The 24,775-nt window shown below is 49.9% G+C and overlaps 1 protein-coding gene across 1 annotated transcript in view; it reads left to right on the top strand.

Moving 5' to 3' along the window:
* Positions 1–24,775, top strand: part of RUNX1 (RUNX family transcription factor 1) — a 163,383-nt gene that overhangs the window by 81,691 nt on the left and 56,917 nt on the right. The window contains exons 3-4 of the mRNA XM_058861456.1: positions 4,477–4,730; positions 10,304–10,460. Coding sequence (XP_058717439.1) covers positions 4,477–4,730; positions 10,304–10,460 — 411 coding nt within the window. The remainder of the gene's footprint in view (positions 1–4,476; positions 4,731–10,303; positions 10,461–24,775) is intronic.

Below are 24,775 nucleotides of genomic sequence, written 5' to 3'. Positions count from 1 at the left end.
GCTCCAGGCAAAGCCGAGCATCCCCCGCTCCCCTGGGGCTGTCCCGGGGGGTGCGGGGGGCTCAGCCCCCCTGGGGATGGGAAGGACCGTGCTGGGAGCAGCTCCCGAGGTCTGACCCCAAATCCCGACCCCAAATCCAAAATCCCGACCCCAAATCCCGGGGGATGCGGGAGGTCTCAGCTCCTGTAGGGACAGGAGGGGTCGTGCTGAGAGCAGCTCCCGAGGATCGGCACCGATCCCAAATCCCGGGGGATGCAGGAGGTCTCGGCCCCCGTGGGGATGGGAGGGGCCGTTCTGGGAGCAGCTCCCGAGGTTCGGGCCCAAATCCCGACCCCAAATCCCAAATCCAGACCCCAAATCCCAAATCCCGGGGTCTCCGCTCGCCCTCCCCGGTGCCGCTCGGCCGGCGGGCGGCGCGCGCCCTCCAGCGGCCACAGCGGGAACTGCACCCAGCGCGGCTCCGTCCGTGTCCATCCATCCATCCATCCATCCATCCATCCATCCATCCATCCATCCATCCATCCATCCATCCATCCATCCATCCATCCATCCATCCATCCATCCATCCATCCATCCATCCATCCATCATCCATCCATCATCCATCCATCCATCCATCATCCATCCATCCATCCATCATCCATCCATCCATCCATCCATCCATCATCCATCCATCATCCATCCATCCATCCATCCATCCATCCATCCATCATCCATCATCCATCCATCCATCATCCATCATCCATCCATCATCCATCCATCCATCCATCATCCATTATCCATCATCCATCCATCCATCCATCCATCCATCCATCCATCCATCCATCCATCATCCATCATCCATCCATCATCCATCCATCCATCCATCCATCATCCATCCATCCATCCATCATCCATCATCCATCCATCCATCCATCCATCCATCATCCATCCATCATCCATCCATCATCCATCCATCATCCATCCATCCATCCATCATCCATCCATCCATCATCCATCCATCATCCATCCATCCATCCATCCATCCATCCATCCATCCATCCATCCATCCATCCATCCATCATCCATCCATCATCCATCATCCATCCATCCATCATCCATCATCCATCCATCCATCATCCATCCATCATCCATCCATCATCCATCCATCCATCCACCCATCCATCCATCCATCAATCCATCCATCCATCCATCCATCCATCCTCCATCCATCCATCATCCATCCATCCATCCATCCATCATCCATCCATCCATCCATCCATCATCCATCCATCATCCATCCATCATCCATCCATCATCCATCCATCCATCATCCATCATCCATCCATCCATCCATCCATCCATCCATCATCCATCATCCATCCATCATCCATCATCCATCCATCCATCCATCCATCCGTCATCCATCCATCATCCATCCATCCTCCATCCATCCATCATCCATCCATCCATCCATCCATCATCCATCCATCCATCCATCCATCATCCATCCATCATCCATCCATCATCCATCCATCATCCATCCATCCATCATCCATCATCCATCCATCCATCCATCCATCCATCCATCCATCCATCCATCCATCCTCCATCCATCCATCCATCCATCCATCAATCCATCCATCCATCCATCATCCATCATCCATCCATCCATCCATCCATCCACCCATCCATCCATCCATCCATCATCCATCAATCCATCCATCATCCATCATCCATCATCCATCATCCATCCATCCATCCATCCATCCATCCGTCATCCATCCATCCATCCATCATCCATCCATCCATCATCCATCCATCATCCATCCATCATCCATCATCCATCCATCATCCATCCATCCATCCATCCATCCATCCATCATCCATCCATCCATCATCCATCATCCATCCATCATCCATCCATCCATCCATCCATCCATCCATCCATCCATCCATCCATCCATCCATCCATCCATCCATCCCTCCATCCCTCCATCCCTTCCCCTGCCCGCAGCGGAGGAGCCGCGGGGTTGCTGCGGCCGTGGGGGGCGAGAGTTGCCGGAGGGAAGAAGCGCAGACAGCGCCGGGAGCGCGGCGGGGACGGGTCGGGATCGCGGAATCGGCGACCAGCACTAAAATACCCGGGAAAAAAAAATAAAAAAAATAAGAAAGAAAAGCCACCAAAACCCCAAAAAATCCCCAGCCCGAGCCGACAGCCCCGCCTCCATCCGGCATCCTCGCCACCGGCTCCGCGGGTCCGGAGCGAGCGGCGGCTGGCGAGGCGCTGGTGGCCGTGTGGCTCTGCCCGCGCTGTCCCCGGCTGGGCTGTGCGGAGGAGGAGGAGGAAGGCAGGCAGGGAGGGTGGGAGGGAGGGACGGCTCTGTCTGGGAGCGCCGCCACCGCCCCAACAAATCGAGCGGCGCCGGGCGCCCCTCGGGGCCGCGCTCTCGTCCGAGGGGGCGCCGGGGACACCGAGCCCGATGTGTTCGGTGTCCCCCCCAAAAAATGCCCCGGAGCAGAGAGCGCCGGCAGCTCGCCCGGGGAGGAGCGGGGGGCACCGGGGGAGGAGCGGGGGCCACCGGGGGAGGAGCGGGGGCCACCGGGGGAGGAGCGGGGCATGCAGCGGGCATGCGGCGGGGCGGTGGCCGCGGCTCTGCGGGCACCTGGCGGGCACGGGGGGCGCTCCGTGAGGCAGGGGCGAGCAGGAACCTCAGCGGGCACGGCAGGAGCGGTGTCCCCGGGGGAGCGGGCGCGGTGTCCCCGGCGAGCCGGCGCTCGGGCCGATTCCGGGAGCCCCCGGCCGCGCCCCGGTAGGGCCGTGATTGGCCGGTGCCCTCCCCGTATGCAAAGCACCGGGGGAATGACATTCCTCCGCACGCCTCCGCCGCCCCGACTCGCTCCCGGCCACCTCCGGCAGCCCGGCCGGCCGCGCTCCCAACGCGCATCCCGGCAGGAATTCTCTCCCTCGGCCGCGGGAAGCTCCCCGCCGTGGAAATGCGCTCGGGCTCCGCTCTAAAAGGCGGCCGGCAACTTTAGGATCGCTGCTTTCCGCCCCTCCCGCCGCCTCCTCGTTTCGCGGAAGGAAAGATTTCACCCGTTCCAAAAGTAGCGATTGCGCTGAGTGTTTTTTTCTTTTATTTATTTATTATTATTATTATTTTTACCTCTTTTTTTTTTTTTTTTTTTTTTAATTTTTACTTTCCCTAATTTGTCTCCGGCGGGTTTTTTTTTTTTTTGGTGTTTTTTTTTTTGGAGTTTCGGCGTGCGGGCTCCATCCCGGCAGGACTAGAGGGAGAAAATCCATGTTTGCCAAAGCAGGCTTCCACCTGCTGCGGTTCAAACATTGTTAAGCAGCCGAGTTCCTGTGGCCGAATTAGAGGAAGACTGTCTGAGATACTGAAAAAAAAAAGAAAAAAAAAAAGAAAAAAAAAAAAGGAGAATTGGCAAAGAGCGCCGAAGTTGTTGCAGACTCTTGGCTCGACTGCTGAGGAGGACGTGAGTGGGAGAGAGAGAGCGCTGTTGCACACACAAAACCACAGAGAGAACCCGCAATTTAACCAACATCCCCAAGCCCGGCTTTGCAGCTGTCGGACCTCTCAGCTCGGCTGTGACTTTTCTTTTAAATGAATGAAAAGCGTTTTACCAAAGAGAGAGATTTGAAGTTTGAATGCACTGAGCTTTTCTTTTTCCTTTTTTTTCTTTTTCCTTTTTTTTTTTTTGCGCAAGAACGATTGAGAGGTCGTGACACGAGCGCTCTCAGAGCCGCGCCAACCAAACTACTGAAGCTCATTTTCAAGGCTGCTTAAAAAAAAAAAAAAAAAAGAAAAGAAAAAAAAAAAAGGAAAAGAAAAATCTCTCGGAGAACATTAATGGATTCCTGTTGTGTTTAAATTCTCTACAGATTCTATTGTAAATATTTGATGAAGTCCGGTAGATGCGCGTGTGCGTGAGTGTGTGGCCGTGAATTTCTGGCCAGTTGTAGCCAGCTGACCTTTGCGATCCTCCTCCTCTGAAGAACAACCCCGAATTTCCCTCAAACAGCGATTTTTGCCTCCCAGAAGACTCCGGCGCCTTTTGGTTTCTCTTGGGACCGCAGAGAAATCCCCTGGAAGAAAGCGGGGAGCGCAGGCTCCGGGCGTCTTTCCCAGCGCGTCTCGTTCTCGCTCGCCTCCCTTATTTTAACATTTTCCTGGGATTTTGGGATGAGCTTTGTCCCCGCTCACCTTCCGCGCCCCGGCCGCGGACTCGATGCGCTCTAAAGCCGCGACCCTGGCGTTTATCGGATTAACGGGATCTGTTCCGCCTGCCCGGGGAGCCGAGAGTTGAGGCTGCGGGCACCGAATTAACTCGGGGCGGCCGGCGCAGGAGCAGCTCCCGTTTATGTTGTTCCCCCGAGAGCGGCTCGCCGAGGAGTTGCGCTCTCGTGGCCGCTCTGTAGGAACTCAGCGGAGGTGTTGTGTGGCTCTAAAGGCTTGTTGTGATGCGTATCCCCGTAGATACCAGCACCAGCCGCCGCTTCACGCCGCCCTCCACCACGCTGAGCCCGGGGAAGATGAGCGAGCCGCTGGCGCTGCCCGGCGCCGAGCACAGCGGGGCTTTGCCGGGGAAGCTGCGCAGCGCCGACCGCAGCATGGTGGAGGTCCTGGCGGATCACCCCGGGGAGCTGGTGCGCACCGACAGCCCCAACTTCCTCTGCTCCGTGCTGCCCACGCACTGGCGCTGCAACAAGACGCTGCCCATCGCCTTCAAGGTAGGGCTGGGGCAGGGCTGGTGGGGATGGGGGGAAAAATCGGGGGGAGGATGCGCGTCCCGGGGATGGGGGCTCGGATCTGTGAGCGGCTCGCTGCGTGCTCTTTCCGTCCTTTCTCTCCTTCCTTCTGTCCTATCCTTTCCCTCCCTCCTTCCATCCTTCCCTTCCTTCCATCCTTTTCTTTCCCTCCTTCCATCCTTCCTTCCTACCATCTTTTCTTTCCTTCCATCCTTTCCCTCCTTTCATCCTTTCCCTCCTTCCATCCTTTCCTTTTTTCCATTCCTCCTTCCATCCTTTTCTTTCTCCCCTTCCTTCCATCCTTTCTATCCCTCCTTCCTTCCATCCTTTCCTTCCATCCTTTCCCTCCTTCTTTTCTTCCGTCCTTTTTCTCCTTCCTTCCATCCTTCCCATCTTTCCTTCCATCCTTTCCCTCCTTCCTTCCGTCCTTTACTTTTCCTCTTTCCTTCCATGCCTTCTCTCCTTCTTTCAATCATTTTCTTTCTCCTTCCACCTTTCCCTCCTTCCTTCCATCCTTTCCCTCTTTCCATCCTTTCCTTTCCTTCCTTCCATCCTTTCCTTTCCCTCTTTCCATCCTTTCCTTTCCTTCCTTCCATCCTTTCCTTTCCCTCTTTCCATCCCTTCCCTCCTTCCTTCCATCCTTTCCGTCCCTCCCGCTCCCGGCCGCGCTCGGGGCAGGAGCGGCGGCAGCCGGGGAATGCGAAGGGCTGGGAAAAGCTCCGGGCAGCCGCTGCCTCCCTCTTCTCCCGCTTCAGAGGGGGGAAAAACCAGAAATAAAAACATTTTCTTGTCAAAAGCCAGCCCCGCGGAGTTTGGCTGCGCTGGGGAGCCGCAGATGGGGACGGGCGGCCCGGAGCTGGAGGAGCCCCGGGATCCCCCAGAAGTCACGCAGGGTGGTGGCAGGTCCCTGTGTCCCTGTGTCCCTGTATACCTGTGTCCCTGTGTCCCTATTTCCCTGTGTCCCTCTGTCCCTGTGTCCCTATTTCCCTCTGTCCCTCTGTCCCTCTGTCCCTCTGTTCCGCTGCCACCCGCCCGCAGCCCCGCTCGGGACGTGCCGGGTTTCCCCCTGCCAGGGACTCTCGGAGGGAGAAAACACCACAAACCAGCTCAGCGACAATCCCAAAACCCACATTTCCTCTTTTATTGGCTGCCTTTAATAACAGCAAAAGTCGCGGCCTAACCCGGGCAGAGTTTCCAGAGTCCCTTGCTACAGCCAAATAAAATCCGGGAAAAGATGGGGAGAAGAGAATGGGAGAGAACATCCCGGCTCCTCTCCTGTCCCGAGCCGTGCGGGGGATGCTTGTGGTGCTTCCCTCCCTTCCCGTTACCCGGCTCCCAGGAAAATCCTCCTCCCTTGGAGTAAAATCCTCCTCCCTTGGAGTAAAATCATCTCCTTTGGAATAAAATCATATCCCTTGGAGTAAAATCATATCCCTTGGAGTAAAATCATCTCCTTTGGAGTAAAATCCTCCTCCTTTGGAGTAAAATCATCTCCCTTGGAGTAAAATCCTCCTCCTTTGGAGTAAAATCATCTCCCTTGGAGTGAAATCATCTCCTTTGGAGTAAAATCATCTCCCTTGGAGTAAAATCCTCCTCCTTTGGAGTAAGATCACCTCCTTTGGAGTAAAATCCTTCTCCCTTGGAGTAAAATCATGTCCTTTGGAGTAAAATCATGTCCCTTGGAGTAAAATCATCTCCTCTGGAGTAAAATCATCTCCCTTGGAGTAAAATCCTCCTCCCGTGTCTGACGCTCTTTTTTTGAGCCGGGACTGTGGCTGACTCCCTGAACTCGCTGATTTTCCGGCTGCTGCCGGGGATTGGCTCCGGAGCGAGGGCAGGAGAAGGGAATTCTTGTCGTTATCCTTTTATCCCAGCCGGGAGCCGCACAGACACGCAGCTCCCGGGAGCCCCGGGGCTCCACTTAGGCTCGGAATTTGTCAAGCCCGGGCTGTTTTTGCGGTCACTGCTAAAGCCCGGCTGCCTCGGCCGACACAACTTTTATTTTTTCACATCTTGAAGGCCACCAGACTCCAACCTTTCCTCTGTTTTGGGGAGAGGAGAGACGAGGGAGAAGGGAATCAGCTCGGCTTTGGGAATTCCTGCTGCCGAGGGAAAAGTTTTATTGTGTCTGCTGTTGTTTTCCCGCAGATAAAGAGCGGGGCAAAGGGAGGAACTGATCACGGGCTCGCTTCCTAAATTCCCACATTTAGATTAATTATTACACTCAGCACCGGGCTGTTAATTAGCAGAGTTTTCCCGCTGGAAGGTAGAAATCCGGGAAGGGAGATAGGAGGAATCCCGGTTTTTCCAGGGGGATCCCATTCCCGATCGCATCCCGGAGTGGAGGAGGAAGGATGGGATCAGCCTCACTTCCCTCTCCTTCCCGATCCTCATCCCTGGAAGTTGGGAATGAGCCGCTGATGTGGAAATTTCCCTTGGAAAAAAAAAAAAGAATTCCAGGGCTTTTCAGAGAATCCGCAGCCGCTTTCCCTCCTCTGTCCCCTCCCGCAGCCTCAGCGCTCACACAGATCCCAGAAATTTGGAAAACTGGGATCATTTCAGCTGGAAATAGCAAGGAGGGGGGAAAAAATATAAATATATCTATAAAAATAATCAAACCCACCCGAAAATCAGGAAAAGGTTTCATTAGGAGAGCCTGGAAGGGTGGGATGAGCCAGCACCTGCTGCCTCCGTGTTCCTCATCTTCACCCCACAAATTCTCTCTCCTTGGAGAAATAAATCCTGAGAGAATAAATCCTGAGAGAATAAACCCTGAGAGAAAAAATCCTGAAAGAATTTGCCACACCTCAGTGGTTTTCTACTAAATATGAAGTATTTCCAAAGCCATTTTAAAAATCGGGATTTTTTTTAAAAGATCCTTTGGCCCAGGGGAAAAAACAAAAATAAAATTCAGATCATTCCTCCGCTGCCAAAATTTTGTTTGCATCTGACAAAGAAGGGCTGAGTTTTATCGAGTATTTCTTCTTTTTATTCACTGTAGGAATAAAAAGAGGCAGAGAGAGAGGAGTTTTCTCCTCACTTTTAGAAAAATCCACTTAAAAAATCTGCGGGATTGGGATATTATTTCAATCCAGAGGGATCAATTTTCATTGGCTTGTCCTAAATTTAAGAACGATTCTGAAAAACTGAGAAAAAAGAATTCACAATAACCAATAAGGTGCCATATAAATTCATTGTCCAAATGCTGTTAAGAACCCGAATCTTAATTTAAGAGGCCAATTTGGATTAATTGATGCCGGAGAAGTAAATTTAGATACCCCACAGCACTGCAAACCTGATATTCTTCTGGCTCCTCTGGAAATACAATTTTTTTTAGAGGTAAAAAGTACAACAAGTTCCTTGATAACTCCAGGAACAAGTCCCAGCTTATCTGTTTAGTCTTTTTTCTAATGTAAATATTTGTATTTCTGTTTCTATTGTCTGTGACTTTTCAAGTCCAGTTTCTTTTCTGGGCTGGGTCAGTTTTTTGACTCATTTTTAAGATTTTCTTCCCGTTTTTATTGCCGAGGTTGGGACTTGAAAGCTTTAAAATATTTCTGCCAGAGATGACTGGCCCTGGATCCACGAAAAACCTCGTGAAAGCTTAAAATCCTGGCATAAATTCCCTTAAATTCAATATTTGCATGGCAGGGTAATGCCCTGATTTTCCCTTTTCCCTGTTTTTCCTCTATTAGATGTGGATGCATCAAGGTTTTGCAGGAATTTTTAAGAACTGCCTGCAGATTTGCTGATTTTGCGACGATTTCCAAGCTCCAGCATTTCCAGCAGGGCCTCATTTCTGCCAAAATCAGGGAAATCTGAAAAGCTGAGCTGAGAACAGGCCCAAGAAAACCAAATTACAGCCCAGAGAGGAGAACAAAAACCCAAAAATCAGGGCCGGGGAGGAACGGGGAAAGAGGAAGTTGAAATCAAGATGTAAAGAGGGAATTTTGACCCAGAGATTTTAGCTTTGCATGTGGAAGTGAAAATCAGGGTTAGGGGTGAGCAAAGGGGAGAGGACAGAAGTGAAAAGCTCAGCCTCCTGTGGAAAAAAAAAAGCTGGGAAATACCTGAAATTGGGGAATTCTCTCAGATTTTGGGAGGCTGGGGAATAAAAATCAGGGCTGGATCAAGTCAAGGAGCTGCTGATCCCGTTTTTAAAGAGCAAACAGATCAGAAAAGAGAAATAAAATCAGGTTGTGACAAACTTCAGCCAATTGTAACTGCCTGGACTGAAGTCAGAAAATGTTAAGAGGAAGGAAAATCTCGAGCTGCAACTCAGAGGACGCAATGCAGGGCTGGTTCCTCTTCCAGAGGGCAAAAGAGGAATTAAAAACAAGCTGGATTTTTATCTCTGGGTTTGTTTTTTTTTGGGGTGGTAGTGCTGTGGAACTGGGGAAACGGCAGTGGGCTCTAAAGAAAATCAGACAAAATAATTCAAGCTCTGATTTTTATCAGAGGACGTGGAGAGAGATCCCAGATATCCCTGGAGTTCCAGCAGGTTGGATTTGTTTGGGGGATTCAAGAAAATACAGGAAAAATTAAATTTTTCATCATTAAGCCAGTGTGAAGAGTGTCAACAGATCAGAATATCTGAGTTCCCAAATCTTGATAGTTCTCCTCAAAAATCCAGTGAATCCCCCGTTCCTAAAGGTTTGATGGATTCTGGCACCAAGGAGCACAAATATTTTGGGAAAAGGGGAAAGTCCTTAGTTCAGGTCATGATTTCCATCCATCCGCTCGAGGGTGAGATCTGAAAATTATTTGCTTCATGCTCCTGAAGGGAAAAAAAAGGGAATTGTTCAGGAAATTGGGGTTAAACATTTGATTGAGGCCTGATTTTCCATGGCCTTGCTCTGGATTTCTGCTTGGGCAGCTCCGTTAAAAGCTCCTGATATAAATCAAACCATGGAGCGCTGCTACTTGAATTTATTTAGTGACAATTACAGAGATTTTGGAGAGCCCTTTTTCTGTGTTTTTCATCTGGGAGCATTTTCCATTTCACATCATGCTGGGTGTTCTGGAGGTGCATCAAAATTCCAAGGAATTTTTTCCTTGGAAAAATTAGGAAAGATTTGGTTTAAAATGGTAGAAATCCACGATGAGGAGTTAAAAAAAAAAAAAAAAGATGCATTTTATAGAATATAAGTGATGGTAATATAATGATCTTTTAAAAATTCACTATTTTAGGTCCTTAGGTTCTGCAGGAAATGGGGAGAGGAATTTTTTATCCGGATTGGAAAACATTTTAGCGCAGCACCAAATCCACCGCCACGCTCCCGTTCAACAGCGGGAATTTATCATTTCAGAGCTCAGATTCCATAACCCAATGGAAAAGTCCTCAGCTGGAATCCTTGATTCTCTGATCTCGATTAGAAAGGGACAACACTTGGTGGGGAAGAAGAGGATTCCCATCTCAACAAATCAGGAATGATTCCCATCTCCTCCAACGCCCGCTTGGCCCGCCCAGCTTTTCACCGCCGCTTTTTCGCCCCCCTCGGTTTTATTTTTCAATGAAAGGCAGGAAACGGAGGGTTCTGCTCTTGCTGTTGCAGGTGGTGGCCCTGGGGGACGTCCCCGACGGGACCCTGGTGACGGTGATGGCTGGGAATGATGAGAATTACTCGGCGGAGCTGCGCAACGCCACGGCCGCCATGAAGAACCAGGTGGCGCGGTTCAACGACCTGCGCTTCGTGGGCAGGAGCGGCAGAGGTACGGGGAGGGGATTCCAGCTTCATCTTCTGCCTCTGGACACGGGGCTGGGGGGTTTTATCCACCAGGGAGTGCTGGAAAACCTAGCGCAGCTCCATGCCAAAGGCGCGGGATGAGCTGGATGGGTTCCCATATTTCCTTCCCAGCCCGTTTTCCACGTTGCGCTGATTTTTTAAGTGGTGAAATCCCGTTGAGGGGGGAAAAAAAAAGAGATGAAAACCCACCCAAAGAGTGGCATTTCGACTCTGGCAGCCGCCCTCGGTACTTCAGGCAGTGTGGTGTTACCCGTGGTTAGGCCTAAGTGGCAGATTTTCAATTTAAAATGAGAATTTTCAGCTCGTGGTCATCTCGGGGCTCCCCAGCACTCTCCGCAAAAACTGATCTTTGCAACAGAGAGAGTCAGGCTAAAAACACAAATAATTCCCACACAGATCTAAAAATTCCACAGGTTCCTGGCCTGCTGAAGGCTCTTCCTCTGACCTTTTTTTCTCTCAAAATTCAACAGTCACGGCACTTGATGTCTCCTGCAGTGTGGAGAGGAGAGAGCAGGCAGGACAGAGGGGTTTAAAATCAGATTTATCTCTACCATAACCAGTAGGTGCTGGTAGAAATAGAAAGGCTTTTGGAGCATAAATAAGAGTTGAAGTTGACTTAGAGTGGGACTGTATGGAAGTACTGAGAAGCTGCGAATAGCACCTGATGTGTGAGTGGGCAGGTGCACAAAGCTTCATCCCAAAGAAATCAGCAGAAAACCCTTTAAAACTTCACTCCTTAATCCTAAATCCCATCAATTCCCAAAGAAGCACTTAAAATAAACCAATAGAACGGTGAGGGGACTTCAGGGAGGTTCAGTCAAACCCCCAAAGAGAAGCCAGCGAGCTGTGGCTCAGAAAAAGCCCAGGAGAAGGAGCAGCCTCTCTCTTTAAAGGTCAGGGATGAAAATCCGTCACATTTCCAGTGTGAATTTATTGTGTATTTTCCTTCTGTTTAATTTTGTCTTTAAATTTGGGACGGGGCGTTACGGTATTCCAGCGTTATTCCAGGACAATTCAGTGGCAGAGCAGCATCTCCTCAACTCCAGGAGGTCTCATTTTGGAGCAATCCGTGCTCTGGTGTCCCTCAGAAGCCGGGAATTGCTGCCCCTTCCTCACCACTTTCCCCTCCCTCTGTTCCCACCTGGCACCCGAGCCTCATCCTGCTTCCACACACGGGTTCCTGATTTTCGGGAGAGTCCCAGAGCTGACCCACTTCTGGCTTTTATTCCAAACGGGAGATGTGTCAGGCTGGAGAGCGAGGAAGTTCTCCTGATTATACACAACAGCTTTTCCCTCGCCTTTGAAGTGAAAAGCGCCCGCCGACACCCTTCCAACACAAACACAACGCCGCAGAATCGCGGCCCTGCCGGAGCTCTAAATACATTTGAGGAATAAAATCCCCATCCCAGTTTTCCTCTGGGTCCTGCAGCGTTTTTTAGCTGAGGGTACAGAGGCAGCTGCCTCTCAAATTGTGTTGTTTGGGCCGTCTTCAAATGGAAAACACCCGCAGCTGAGAACGTCGCCTTGTAATGCCAGCGAGGAATAATAATAGGGTAATGCAGAGCAAATTATATCCATTTACTGAAAACATGAGAGATGCTGTAATGTCTAAAAGTATCAGTCATTAAACGTGGTCATTTGGAATATTAAAGGTACCACCTTTTCAGTAAATGGAATTTGCATTATGATTCAGAGCTGACTGTTTAGAAGATTCAAATGAATAGCTGGCAGAGTGCTGGAGAAGCTCATAAAAACAAACCTGTAGTTCAGTTCCTGGCCATGGTAATGAGGCTGGAAATCATAACAGGCAACTGGGGGAGCCTCAAGGTCAAAATCCAGCAGCTGGGACAAAGCAGGCCCTATTTCTTGGGAATAGGGAACCCTTCCCCTGCTCCTTGAGCTGCTCCCAGACACCAGCCTGAGGTTTCCAGGTGTGACATCCAGATCCAGGTGCCCAGGATCCTTTAAGTGTTGGGATTTGGGAATGCTGTGTGCTATTAGTCAGGCTCCCAGGTTCAACATCCTCACCTGCCCATCTTTGGGCCGGTGACTAATGGATGCTTTTGTTTACTCCTCCGCCAGGGGATTGTTTTCCAAAGGTGGGGATTGTTTGCCTTTGTGCGGGATTTGGGGGAAGATAGGGCTGACGCAACTCCAGATGCAGCCCCTTCTGCCGTAAGAGGCCGAAGCCAGCTGCTGTTCTGCGGCATTTGCACAAAGCCTGCAGCAGAAGGTGGCTGCTTCAAAGGGCACTGCTGCCTTTGATACTTCGCTGCAGGAAAATGAAGCCCGACTGTGTTTGCCGTGGAATATTTGAGCTGGGATCAGCTCAGTGCCACCGGTGATAATGCGGTGCCAGGGGCGTTGTGCGAGCAGGGACTGAGAGTTCACCTCGGTTCAGGGCACGGTGGAGGCTCCCTAGGTCCCTCGGGGGTTTCAAAATCCTTGTTTTAAATCCCTGATGGAGAATCAGGAATGATTCTGAGTAGTGATCATCGGGTTTAAAACTCCCATTGAAATCCCCCCAGCAGACACAGCTCCGTCCCTTCCCAGGAGGAAATTCCCGTTCTTGATGCCCTTCATCAATAATTTCAATTTCTTCCATGAAATCCAGCAAGACAGTCTGTATCAAACATTATTTTCCGTGTTTTCCTCCCGGTTTTGGGAGGGTCACAGCCAATCCCCCTGAGCTGGGGGGTTCATTTCCCCTCACCAACATTTGGCACCAAATATCAGCCAAAGTTTCAGCCTCGTCCCGTGCCCAACACCCAGAGTTTGCCTCGTGCTTGCTAAAAGAGTTAAAAACCCAAAACATTTGATTTTCTTCGTGCCCAAAATAGGAGCGGAACTGTCACGGGTCACCCCAAACCTGGAGATGTGGTAGAAAAGCAATTTGGTTTGGTTTTTTTTTCCCCCCCTTCAGCCAAAGAGATTTCCATTGGATTTGGCCAGGATCCAAGGCTCCGATTCCTCAGCCCAGTGTGAGAATGCTACTGGGCAAACCTGCCCGTCTGGCTCGGGAGCCCCACCGAGTCATTTCGGGAAGAAAAATGTCCTTTTAAAACTCCAGCCAATCTCAGCCTCCCCCCTTGGCCTGATTACCTGCTTAAAACAAAATTAATCTTGATTTTTCGCCCTCCGTTCGTGAACATTCCAAGCTTCCAACTGCTCCTGCTGCAACGTATCCCTGTTTTTTTAGTGGATAAAGAACCGGTTTAGGTCACTCTGATGAAATGGATCTGATGCAAAAAAGCCTGACAGCGTAGAAGTTCATTGGCTGAAATTAAAAATAAATAGTTATTTTGGAGCGGGAAAGCTCCGTGGCTTGGGGAACACGAAATATTTTCCTCATGGAATCATTAATCCCAGTTCCTATCTCCTTTGGAGGACGTAAGATTCCAAAAATCCCAACAAATAAACATGTTTTCCAGATGAAAATGATTATTAATGGGTTATCCTAAGAGTAGCTAATGGAGAAGTGTCTTGGCTTGCTGCAGGAGATCTCAATCTAAACCTGAGACTTGGAGCTCCAGGACAGTTTTAAAAACTGCACCTTGGAGAGGATGGAAAATTAAATCTGTGCTTATATTTCCTCAGGATTAGAGGGATTGGGGTAAATTTGGTGGAATTTTTCAATTTCCACGGAGCCAGAGCAGGTGTAGCTTTGTAGAACGCGAGAGATTTTACCAAGCACAATTTCTGCTTCCCTCTGGATATCATTCCCAGGGAAAAAAAAAAAAAAAAATAGAAATAAAAAAATCAAGACAAAAAAAATCTCAAAAATACTCAAACTCCAAAAATTACTGGCCAGGATTCCAAATCAAATTATTTTTATTGGTCTTCCCAAGCCAGAATTTTGCTCCTTCTGTGCAGGCTGCGTTATTTGAGCACTTGGTTGAAATTGATTTTATTTTTTTAACTGAAATGCACTTAAAAATTCTAAAAGTATGTGCAAAACAGAGGATGCTGCCCTTCAGCAGGGTCGTAAAACCAGTATTAAGCAGGCGTCCAGGTTCTGATCCAAGCCTTTGGAATGCTGCAGGGGACGTGGGATCAGATCCTGGAGTCACAACAAGCAGAGTTTGCCAGATGGGATGAAAAGAGGAGAAATCCATCGGCAATCAACTGGGAAAAAAAGGGTCAATTGATAGAGTTTAAAATAAGTTATTTATTTGGGGTTTGGATTGATAAGGATGTGGCATTTGAAGGATGCTACAGCCAACGGAAGGGAATTTTCTTTGGATATTGGGAAGAAATTCTTCCCTGTGAGGGTGGGCTCGGGCTGGAATGGATTTCCCAGAGAAGTCCAGAGATCCCTGGAAGTGCCCAAGGCCAGGTTGGAGCAGCCTGGGAGAGTGGCAGGTGTCCCTGCCCAGGGAACTGGATGATCTTTATTGTTCCTTCCAATCCCAACTCATTCCATGATTTCGTAACTCAGTGAAAAGAAGGGCCCTGGGCATGTGTTGGAGGCTCATCTTCCAGGACTCCTCTCCAAGGACTCTTCTCCCTCCATTCTCTTCTGGATGGGGAATTTTCCCCTTTAAAAAACAGAGGCCAGGAGTGATAAATTTAGTTTTAAGTGATTTAGGGTGGCTCGGTTGCGTCATTAATTTGAGCCGAGGTTCACGCTCAATCCCAGGGAGGCTGAGCAGCAAACCCAGCCCTCCAAGGGCATGGAAACCTCGGCAGGGAAGTGATGGAAGGAGGAAAGGAGAGGAAAAGCCTTTCCCAGTGCCTGAGGTGCCTTGGGCTCGCTCCGAGCAGCCAGGGGTGTGCAAATCCCCAGTTGTGGAATTAACCCCACGGATGATGCCGCTCCTCACAGGGGTTGGACTCCCAAAAATCGTCCTGTGGGACGAGACCAGCCCTTGGCAGGGATGTAATGGCAGGAGAAGGGAGAGGAAAAGCCTCTCCCAGAGCCCAGGGTTCCTTGGGCACATTTGCTCTGAGCAGCTGGATTTGTGAATCCCCGATTGTGGAATTAACCCCATGGATGATGCTGCTCCATGCAGGGCTTGGACTCCCAAAAATCATTCTCTGGGATGAGGCTGAGCAGCAAACCCAGCCCTCCAAGGGCATGGGAACCTTGGCAGAGAAGTGATGGAAGGAGGAAAGGAGAGGAAAAGCCTTTCCCAGTGCCTGAGGTGCCTTGGGCTCGCTCCAAGCAGCCAGGGGTGTATGAATTAACCCCATGGATGATGCTGCTCCTCACAGGGGTTGGATTCCCAAAAAACATCCTGTGGGATGAGGCTGAGCAGCAAACCCAGCCCTCCAAGGGGATGGAAACCTTGGCAAGGAAGTAATGGAAGAAGGAAAGGAAAATGTTTCCCAGCACCCGAGGTGCCTCGGGCTTGCTCCGAGTGGCTGGATTTAGGAATCTCTGATTGAGAAATTAACCCCATGGATGATGCTGCTCCCTCACAGGGGTTGGATTCCCAAAAACCATCCTGTGGGATGAGGCTGAGCAGCAAACCCAGCCCTCCAAGGGGATGGGAACCTCAGCAGGGATGCAGTGGCAGGAGAAGAAGGGAAAATCCTTTCCCAGTGCTCGGGGTGCCTCAGACTTGCTCCAAGTGGCTGGATTTAGGAATCTCCAGTCATGTAATTAACCCCATGGATGATGCTGCTCCTCACAGGGCTTGGATTCCCAGAAATCATTCTCTGGGATGAGGCTGAGCAGCAAACCCAGCCCTCCAAGGGCATGGAAACCTCAGCAGGGATGCAGTGCAGAAGGGGGAGGAAGCTTTTCCCGGTGCCCAAGGTGCTCCCTCGCTCCGAGCAGCCGGATCTGGGGATCCACAACCATGAAATGAACCCCATGGATGGTGCTGCTCCTCACAGGACTCCCCAAAACCATCCTGTGGTGGATGAAGCTGAGCTCTGCCAGCTCCCAAAAACCCCTCTCTGCCTCCTTACTAAAGATTTCATCGGGGCGAATAAACTCCCGCTCCGAACGCGTCAACAAGAGAAAAATAACGGCAGAGGGCTCGGAGAACTTCCTGTCTCCGGGAGCATTCCTGCTGTAAACAGTGGCCATGCCAAGTGCTGAACCACTGCCCTCAGCCCAATAACAATAAATCTATTTTTTGGTTCTGCACAGCTCCGCTTGGACATTTTTGCAGCGGCGAGGATGAGGCAGACGCCACCCTCGGAGCGTTTTCCCAAATTATTTTTATTTTTTTTTTTTCCCCTGATAAAAAGGGCTTCCCAGAATGTTGTTTAGGGAAAATAAAGTACTTCTCTAGATGAAAAGGTTACATAGTTTTGAGAGATCTGTTTGTCCTGCAGCTCTTTTCTTTTTGGTTTTATATTTATTTTAGTTTTTCAAATCTGTCTTTTTATGCTTTTTTTTTCAGTGCCACCCCTTAGAACTCCTGGAGTTCTGGTTAAAATACACTGATTTTTGTGGGTGTGTGTGTCCCCCCATATCCCAGCTCCAATAAGAACAGCTATTTTGTCACCAAAATAAAATCCTGCTGGGAGATAAATCAGGCTTAGGGCTGGCCAGAGAACTTGAGCAGGAGTGAGGATGCTGCAAATCAGTGGCTCACAATCGCTGTCAAGAGAGTCTTTTCCAGCACAGTCATGTGCATAAACCCTCATCCAGCTGAATCAGTCTCTGTTCCCTTCCAGAAACCCTTTAGGAGCAGGAAAAAATATTAAAAATAGACTTTTTTAAAATTTTCTATTACCTTAACTCTGTCTCTCACCTTTTTTTTGCCCCCATCCTGCTCCCCAATGTTTTTCCCACCACATTATTTCCACACAGTTTTCTCAGCCTCTCCAAATTGTTATTCCCTTCATCTCTGCCCCCTTTTCCTCCCTCTCTGGATGATATTCCTGGGATTCCCCTTGGAGAGCTGTAGCCTTTGGGAACAGGGCGGGAATTCCTTGAGCAGTGGGGCAGGTTTGGGGCTCAGAAAAGGATTCAAGGACCAATCCTAAATTCCTGTTGGCTTTTCCCACTGAATCTGTGCAGGGAGGAGGTTCTGGAGAGAGGGAAGGAGCTGCCTGGAAGGCTCGGTGCCATCAGAGCTTGGAGCTGTGTGTGTGTCCACATCAGTTCCCTGAAATTTAGGGAGGAACCGAAGGAAAAGCTTTGGCAAAGCCACAAATTTTGCAGAGGCTGGACTTTGTGCGCAAAGTCCATCTCCAAGGCCACGGAGCTGTCTCTGGTGGAAGCTGGCAGCTTCCAGGCTGGTAATGGCAGCGTTATCCCCCTCCCTGGGCATCCATCGAGTGACCCCGGGGCTTTTCCGAGCTCTGGGATCGATGTGCGCCGCATTAGCGGAATGACAGCGCGGAGACTCCTTGCTCCAAGCGAATCAGCCCCGAGGAAACAGTCCCAGGGCAGCTGCTGTGCTCACAGAGCTACTGGAGGGATGCACAGGTCGGGATCGATCGGCTTCAGGTGGAATTCCTTATTGCTGGAATGGCCTTGAGGGTGAGGGAGGTGTTCCTTGCCTTTCCTGCTCAGACAGGGTGGTGCTCTTCCAGGGAATCCACACCTTCCCGGCTCCCTGGAGCCGTGCCCAGGGGTCACCAGTGCTCCACAGGGCACGGGGAGCGTTTGTTCCCAGCTCCTGAGCCATGGAATCATGGAATGGCTTGGGAAGGAAGGGATCATAAAGATCACCTCGTTCCAACCCCCCTGTCACGGTGAAGGAGGATTTTCCCTATCCCAGGTTGCTCAGAATCGCATCCAGGCTGGCCTTGGGCACTGCCAGGGATCCAGGGGCAGCCCCAGCTGCTCTGGCAATTCCATCCCAGCCCCTGCCCACCCTGCCAGGGAACAATTCCTGCCCAAGATCCCAAGATCCAGCCCTGCCCTCTGCCACTGGCAGCCATTCCCTGGCTCCTGGCAATTCCTGCAGCCCTTGGCAATTGTCTCTCTCCATCCCTTGGAGAAGAGCAGCAGCAGCTTCCAAAGCAAGGAGAGGCCACAGGCCAAGGCCAACTGACCCCTCTGAGGGCCTGGGGATGTTTTTCAGGAGAAGCCCCCTCAGAAATGCCCCTGGATTGGGGGAAGGGGAGAGGTGAGAGGTGTAATTTTGGCCTTAATCCCACTTCAGACGGATAAATCCGCTCGTGAATCTGGGCCTTAACCTTTCCATGTCTCTGTCAGCCCTATAAAGTCTGGGGGATAATTTCTACCTCAAAAAGCTGATGAATGGTCTGAAATTATAGCTGGGCTCTGGACTATCATTAGGCTTAAGAATCCCAAGGCATTTTCAGTGAGAAGGTGGGAGAAGCTTTGCATTGGAGCCATTTCATCCTGAACTGTCCTTTCCACCTGCTCTTCCTGTTTTTCCCTTTCCCTGAACTCCTCAGCAGTGACACAGCAGCCAGGACAGTTTGTGGGGAGAGCTGGCTGCACTTTTTGTGGAGGTCAGGTCACTTCTGAGCACTCCACAAGCAGCCCAAGCTCTGGTGCAGACAAGCACTTTATTTAAAACAAAAATGATTTTGCACTGAGGGAACAAAAAATAAATAAAAATCAAAATTCCCTGATATTTACATCACAGCTTGGAAGCAAAGATTCAGGTTTTGGGGAGCCCGTGCATAGAGGCAGCAGAAATTTCCATTAGAGCCATTTCTAGGGGGAAAAAAATTAATTCCACCCTCTCCAAATGTCTACTCAAACATTATCTTCATGGAAATTGAATTTTAATGCTAATTTTTGTTTCTAAGGGCTCCAGCTGAGATCTCCTTGTGCTGCCACTTGTGCAGGGGCACCCCAAGCACTTCATTCCTGCTGGGCTGTAATTACTGTCTCCACCCAAGTTCAGAAGAATTTTATGGTGGTTACTGCAGCAGCTCCACTTAGAGGCTGCTTGGCTTTTCCATTAAAAGGTTTTCCTTCTCCCCCTCCTCTTAAATCTATGGATTTAATGCTTTCCTCTATTCTGGAAACTTGATCTGCAGGCTTGCACTCTCAGGCAGCATCCCACCCCAAAAATTCAGCTCCAGCAGGTCGCTGGGGTTGTTTTTGAGGAGGAAAAAAAACATTCAGCAGAGGTTGGTGTAACTCTGGTGCACAGACACATCCACAGGAGCCACTCCAAAGCCCAAAATCCAGGATTTCCACTGGACCTCAGGACTCTGAGACACAAATGATGCTCCTGGCAGCCACAGCTTGAAACAATCCCGCTCTGGAATCGCCCATCAGCGTGCAGGGTTTGGTGGTTGGGGTTGGTGGGGTTGGCAGAGGTGACTTGGGGCTGTGTCAGCTCCTGGGTGTCACCCTCGGGTGGCTTTTGTGTCCCCGAACCCCCTGAGGTGAGACCCCACCTGCAGAGCTGCCCCAGCCCTGGGGCCCAGCACAGGGAGCAGCTGGAGCTGCTGGAGAGAGCCCAGAGGAGGCTCCAGGATGAGCAGAGGGATGGAGCAGCTCTGCTGGCAGGAAAGGCTGGCACAGCTGCCATTGTTCAGCCTGGCCAGGAGAAGCTTTGGGCTGAGCTCAGGGTGGCCTTGCAGGGCCTGAAGGAGCCCCAGGAAAGCTGGAGAGAGACAATTGCCAAGGGCTGCAGGAATTGCCAGGAGCCAGGGAATGGCTGCCAGTGGCAGAGGGCAGGGCTGGATCTTGGGATCTTGGGCAGGAATTGTTCCCTGGCAGGGTGGGCAGGGGCTGGGATGGAATTGCCAGAGCAGCTGGGGCTGCCCCTGGATCCCTGGCAGTGCCCAAGGCCAGGCTGGACATTGGGAGCTCCTGGGACAGTGGGAGGGGTCCCTGCCATGGCAGGGATGGGATGAGATGATCCCTAAAATCCCTCCCGTCCCAAACCACTCAGAGATTCTGTTGTAGGACACTCTGTCTTCAGAGACCTCCTCTTTTCTACATCCTCTTTTATTTCTATCCTCTCCCAAATTCCCAGCTGTTTTCCTCCCTGTCTTCTGCTGCAGCTCCTCCCTGATCAATGGCCATGACCATTTCCTACCCCTGCAGCTCAGCTGCCACACATTTTCATCCTCTGAACGCAGCTTTTTGTGCTTTTGTGGCACCTCTGCTCAAGCACAATCACAGGGAAAATCACACCAAGGTGGCAGAAGCAGCAGGAATTCAGCTGAGACTCCTCTTTTACATCACAGCCAGGAACTTTTCCAAGGAATGCCCATCAAATCCAAGCTGCTGGAGGAGAGAAAGGTTGTCAGGTGCTGCCCTTTTCCACACTTGCCAGGCTGGGATCAGCACAGGATGGTGTCACCACCACAGCCCACGGCCCAGGGAAGTGAAACCCCTCAGCAGCACAGAAGTGAAACTGGCTGCACACAAATTGTCAAATTCGAGTGTAAACATCTGTCCTCCCCCCAAAAAAAACCCAAAAGAACCCTCACAGACAGAAAAACCGTGGCTTTTTTAGTGAGCTCAGTCCCGCCCTTGCAACCTTTCACACCCTGTTGTGCAAGGGAGAGGCTTCCGAGGGCTCCAGGTGAAATGCTGAAGGTGTTGTCTGCTCCAGGAAGGAACAAAAAAAGCAGCACTGAAGCAGAAATGTCATTTTCAATTGGCACTGACACGTTTCTGGCACGCTGGGTGTTCACCCCATCAGGAAGAGGTGTCTCTGAGGGGAGGGATTTGAATGTTGGTAGCACAAGAAAAGAGGGGAAAAGTGACTTTAGAGCCTCCCTCCCTTCTCCTTGAGGGAGCTGAGATTTCAGACTCCTCCAGGGAAGCTTCCCAAGATATTTCTGCTCTTTTGATATCCTGGGATCCCCTTGGAACTCCTCTGAGGATCCCCCAGAGCCTTTTCATCCCTTGATTCAGGCACTTGCTATCCCAGGCAGCATCCCCAGCCTCCTGCCCGTGCTGATTGTTTCTCTTTTCTTGGAACCTGGATCTACCTGAGACTCCTCCCAGGCATTTTTTGGGAGTCTTTTCGCTTCTCCTCAAAGGAATTGAGATCCCAATTCTCAAAAAATTGAGTTTTGCTGCTTCCAGGGAGCAGCAAAACTCAGGGCCTGAGTCAATCTTGGTTTGAACAGCTGGGAAACACCAAGGGCAGCGCCAGCTTCCACATCTGTCCGGGTCAATATTTCACATCTGCACCTCAGGATGATATTTTTGACTTCTGAAATAAGCAAAATATCAGGGAAAAATCTCCCCAAGAGCAACAGGGACTTCCCTTATCACCCAGATAAGGTAAAATTCAAGCTGAGTGCCTGCTGAGCTCGACAATGTCTCCATTACTCGATTTCAGCGATGTCATTTGGGTTGCTCAGTGCAATTCCTGCCTTGCCTGAGGTTAAAAGTGCCAAAATAATCGGTGCATTTTGGCTTCACCGGAATAATTGAAAGGATTCCACCCCAAGACAGAACCTTCCCAGCCCAGAACTGGAATTGTCAGGCAGGAAAAAACCTGGAGAAAGGGAGGGAAGGAGCGTGAAGGGAATTTCTGGAGTGCTGCAGGGAGCTGGGAAGGAAAGGGAAGGGGGAAAGCCAGGACCAGCTGTGCTTTTCCAGCTGAGCTGCTTTTCCAGCTTTATCGTGGAAAAAAAATCAGGATTTGGGAGTTGGGAAGGAAAAGGAAAAGGGAAAAGTCAGGATCAACGATGTCCCTGCAGGAATGAACTGCTTTATCAACTTTTATTGCATAAAAAATCAGGATTTGGGAGCTGGGGAGGAAAAGAAAAGGGAAAAGCCAGGATCAATGATGCCCTTGCAGGAATGAGCTGCTTTATCAGTCTTCATTGCATAAAAAAAATCAGGATTTGGGAGCTGGGGAGGAAAGGAAAAGGTAAAAGTCAGGATCAACCATGTCCTTGCAGGAATGAGCTGCTTTCCTACAAATATTGTGGAAAAAAATTCAGGATTTGGGAGCTGGAGAGGAAAAGAAAAGGGAAAAACCAGGACCAGCCATGTCCCTGCAGGAATGAGCCACTTTTCCACCTTTATTGTGAAAAAAACCAGGATTTGGGAGCCGGGGAGGAAAGGAAAAGGGAAAATCCAGGATCAACCATGTCCATGCAGGAATGAGCTGCTTTTGCAACCTATCTGCAAAAAAAATGCAGTGTTTGGGAGCTGGGGAGGAAAAGAAAAGGGAAAAACCAGGACCAGCCATGTCCCTGCAGGAGCAAGCCACTTTTCCACCTTTATTGTGAAAAAAAAAATAAAAATCCAGTATTTCTGGGGGTTCCAGTTTGCAGCAGGACCCCTTTTGGCCCCCCAGAAAGCCAGAACAGAACATTTATTGATTTAGAGCGCTGGGGATTTCATTCTGGGTGAGGAGCTGCTGTGTAAACACGGACACAAGAACTTCCTGGAGTGAGAAATGTTCCCAAGCGCAGCTTTATCCCAGCCAGGCTGCTTTGGCAGGATAAGGGGGTGTATTTCCCAAATTTCCAGTTTGACACGTGCTTAAACCCGGAAAAAAAATCCATAAAAATCCAGGAGCAGCTCAGTTTCCCCCTGTGACTGATTTGCATGGGCAGTTCTTGGAATCATGGAATGGTTTGGATTGAGAGGGACCTTAAAAATCATCCCAGGGTGCTCCAAGCTGGCCTTGGACACTTCCAGGGATGGAGACAGCCACAAGTTTTCTGTGCCAGGGAGGAATTCCTTCCCAAAATCCCATCTAACCCTGCCCTCCTCCATCTTAAACCATTCCTACCCCTCCATCCCTTGTCCCAAGTCCTTCTCCAGCAGTTTTGGAGCTCCTTTAGGCTCTGGAAAAGGCTCAGAAGTTCTCCCTGGTGCATTTTTTTGGGTCATCACCCTCATTTGGGTGTTTGGACCGTTGGGCTGCGGTGGTCACAATTTACAAACCTGAGGTGAATAACAGCTTTATTTCATATTTAAATCCAGTGGCATCTGTGGTGCTGCTGGTAAACAAATCATCTTCTTTATTTCTTTCTTTATTTTTTTTTTTTTTGATGTCTCTTGCTCCAGCTGCAGCTTTTGGGGTTTTGTTTTTTTGTTTTTTGGGGTTTTTTGGGGTTTTTTGGGGGTTTTGGGGTTTTTTTTTTTGTTTTTTCTTCTGATGAAACAGCACCAGATCAAACAAAAGAGGCAAAGTTTTATTCTGTGCCAAACCACACTGGTGGCTGGAGAAAAAAAAGCCACCACCCGAGCACAGAAATTTGCCTCCTGCAGGCATTGAACACCTGCAAAAAACCTTTAACTCCCGGGGTGAGCAGCTGTTAATTCATGAAGGGTTAAGTGATTTCAGCCCTTCTCGACTTGTTATTGATCAGATTTGGAGTGCTCAGAGATAAGAACCAGCAAAAAAAAAAAACAACCAAAAATGGTCCCCAGGTTGTTGGAGATGAGATTTGGGAATGGATGTGGAATGTGTGGATGGCATCCTGGAGATGTTTGAATGCAGGAGAGCTCCTGGTTTTGGCAGAGAGCCAGGGAGATGCTGTGAGGAGCCAGAAAAATGGGGAAAATGGATCATTTAGCGTGGCTTAATACCCCTATAAAGGGGCTAAAAGGTAGAAGCTGGATTAAAAAAAACCTCCAAAATAAAATCATCCTGTTTCGTCCTAGAACCTGGAATTCTCTCCTTAATAGAATAGAAATGTCTGTAATGTCATTTGAGGTGCATTTGGGCCTCGCATTTCATAGTTTTCCCATCTATAACTTTTGTCCTTGTCAGCACAGATATTCTTGGCTGCTTTCCTTCATTTTTTCCCCCCTTCTTTTTATTAAATAATTTACTGCAACAATATTTTAAAAAGAAAAAGGAAAAAAAAACAACCCATATAACCAAACTGAATTTGAAATTTAAAAGGCAGTGATTACACCAACCCCATCTTTTTGCTTTTTTCTCCTCCCTCCACAGCCAAATTTTGGAAGGTTTCACTCCATTTTTTTTTTTTCTGTTCCCACTGGGATGACCCTTTATCCATGGATTCGCTGTTTCAAAGGATCAAAATGAAGTGAGAGGGGCTCAAGTTGTGGCCTCTTTTTCCCAACACTTCCCATCCCTTTTCCCTCTGCCCGTGCAGCCACTTTTATCAGAGGTGTTTTTCCCCCCTGCAGCCCCAGCTGGTGGTGACACTGCTCAGGGATGACTCAAGCAGGGCACAGGAGCTTCATGTGACCGTGGTGTCACCCAGGATTCATCTTCTCCCCCTCAGTTCCTCTCAGACATCCCCAGGGGCTGCAGCTCACGAGCCTCCTGCTCCCTCTGGGGCTCTCCGGAGTTCTGGAGATCCCTGGAATCCTGCTGGAGGGGAGCTGCTTCTGCTCCAGCCTCTGGAGCTGGGATGGATTAATGGAATGGGGGCTCCTAATTCCTGGGTTTCAGTGCAGGCAGAGGCTTTGGTCTTGGAGGTTGA

This window comes from Poecile atricapillus, chromosome 1 (assembly GCF_030490865.1).
Source record: "Poecile atricapillus isolate bPoeAtr1 chromosome 1, bPoeAtr1.hap1, whole genome shotgun sequence".
Lineage (NCBI taxonomy): Eukaryota > Metazoa > Chordata > Aves > Passeriformes > Paridae > Poecile > Poecile atricapillus.
The sequence above is the reverse complement of the archived record's forward strand: the minus strand, read 5'-3'. Positions and strand labels throughout refer to the sequence as shown.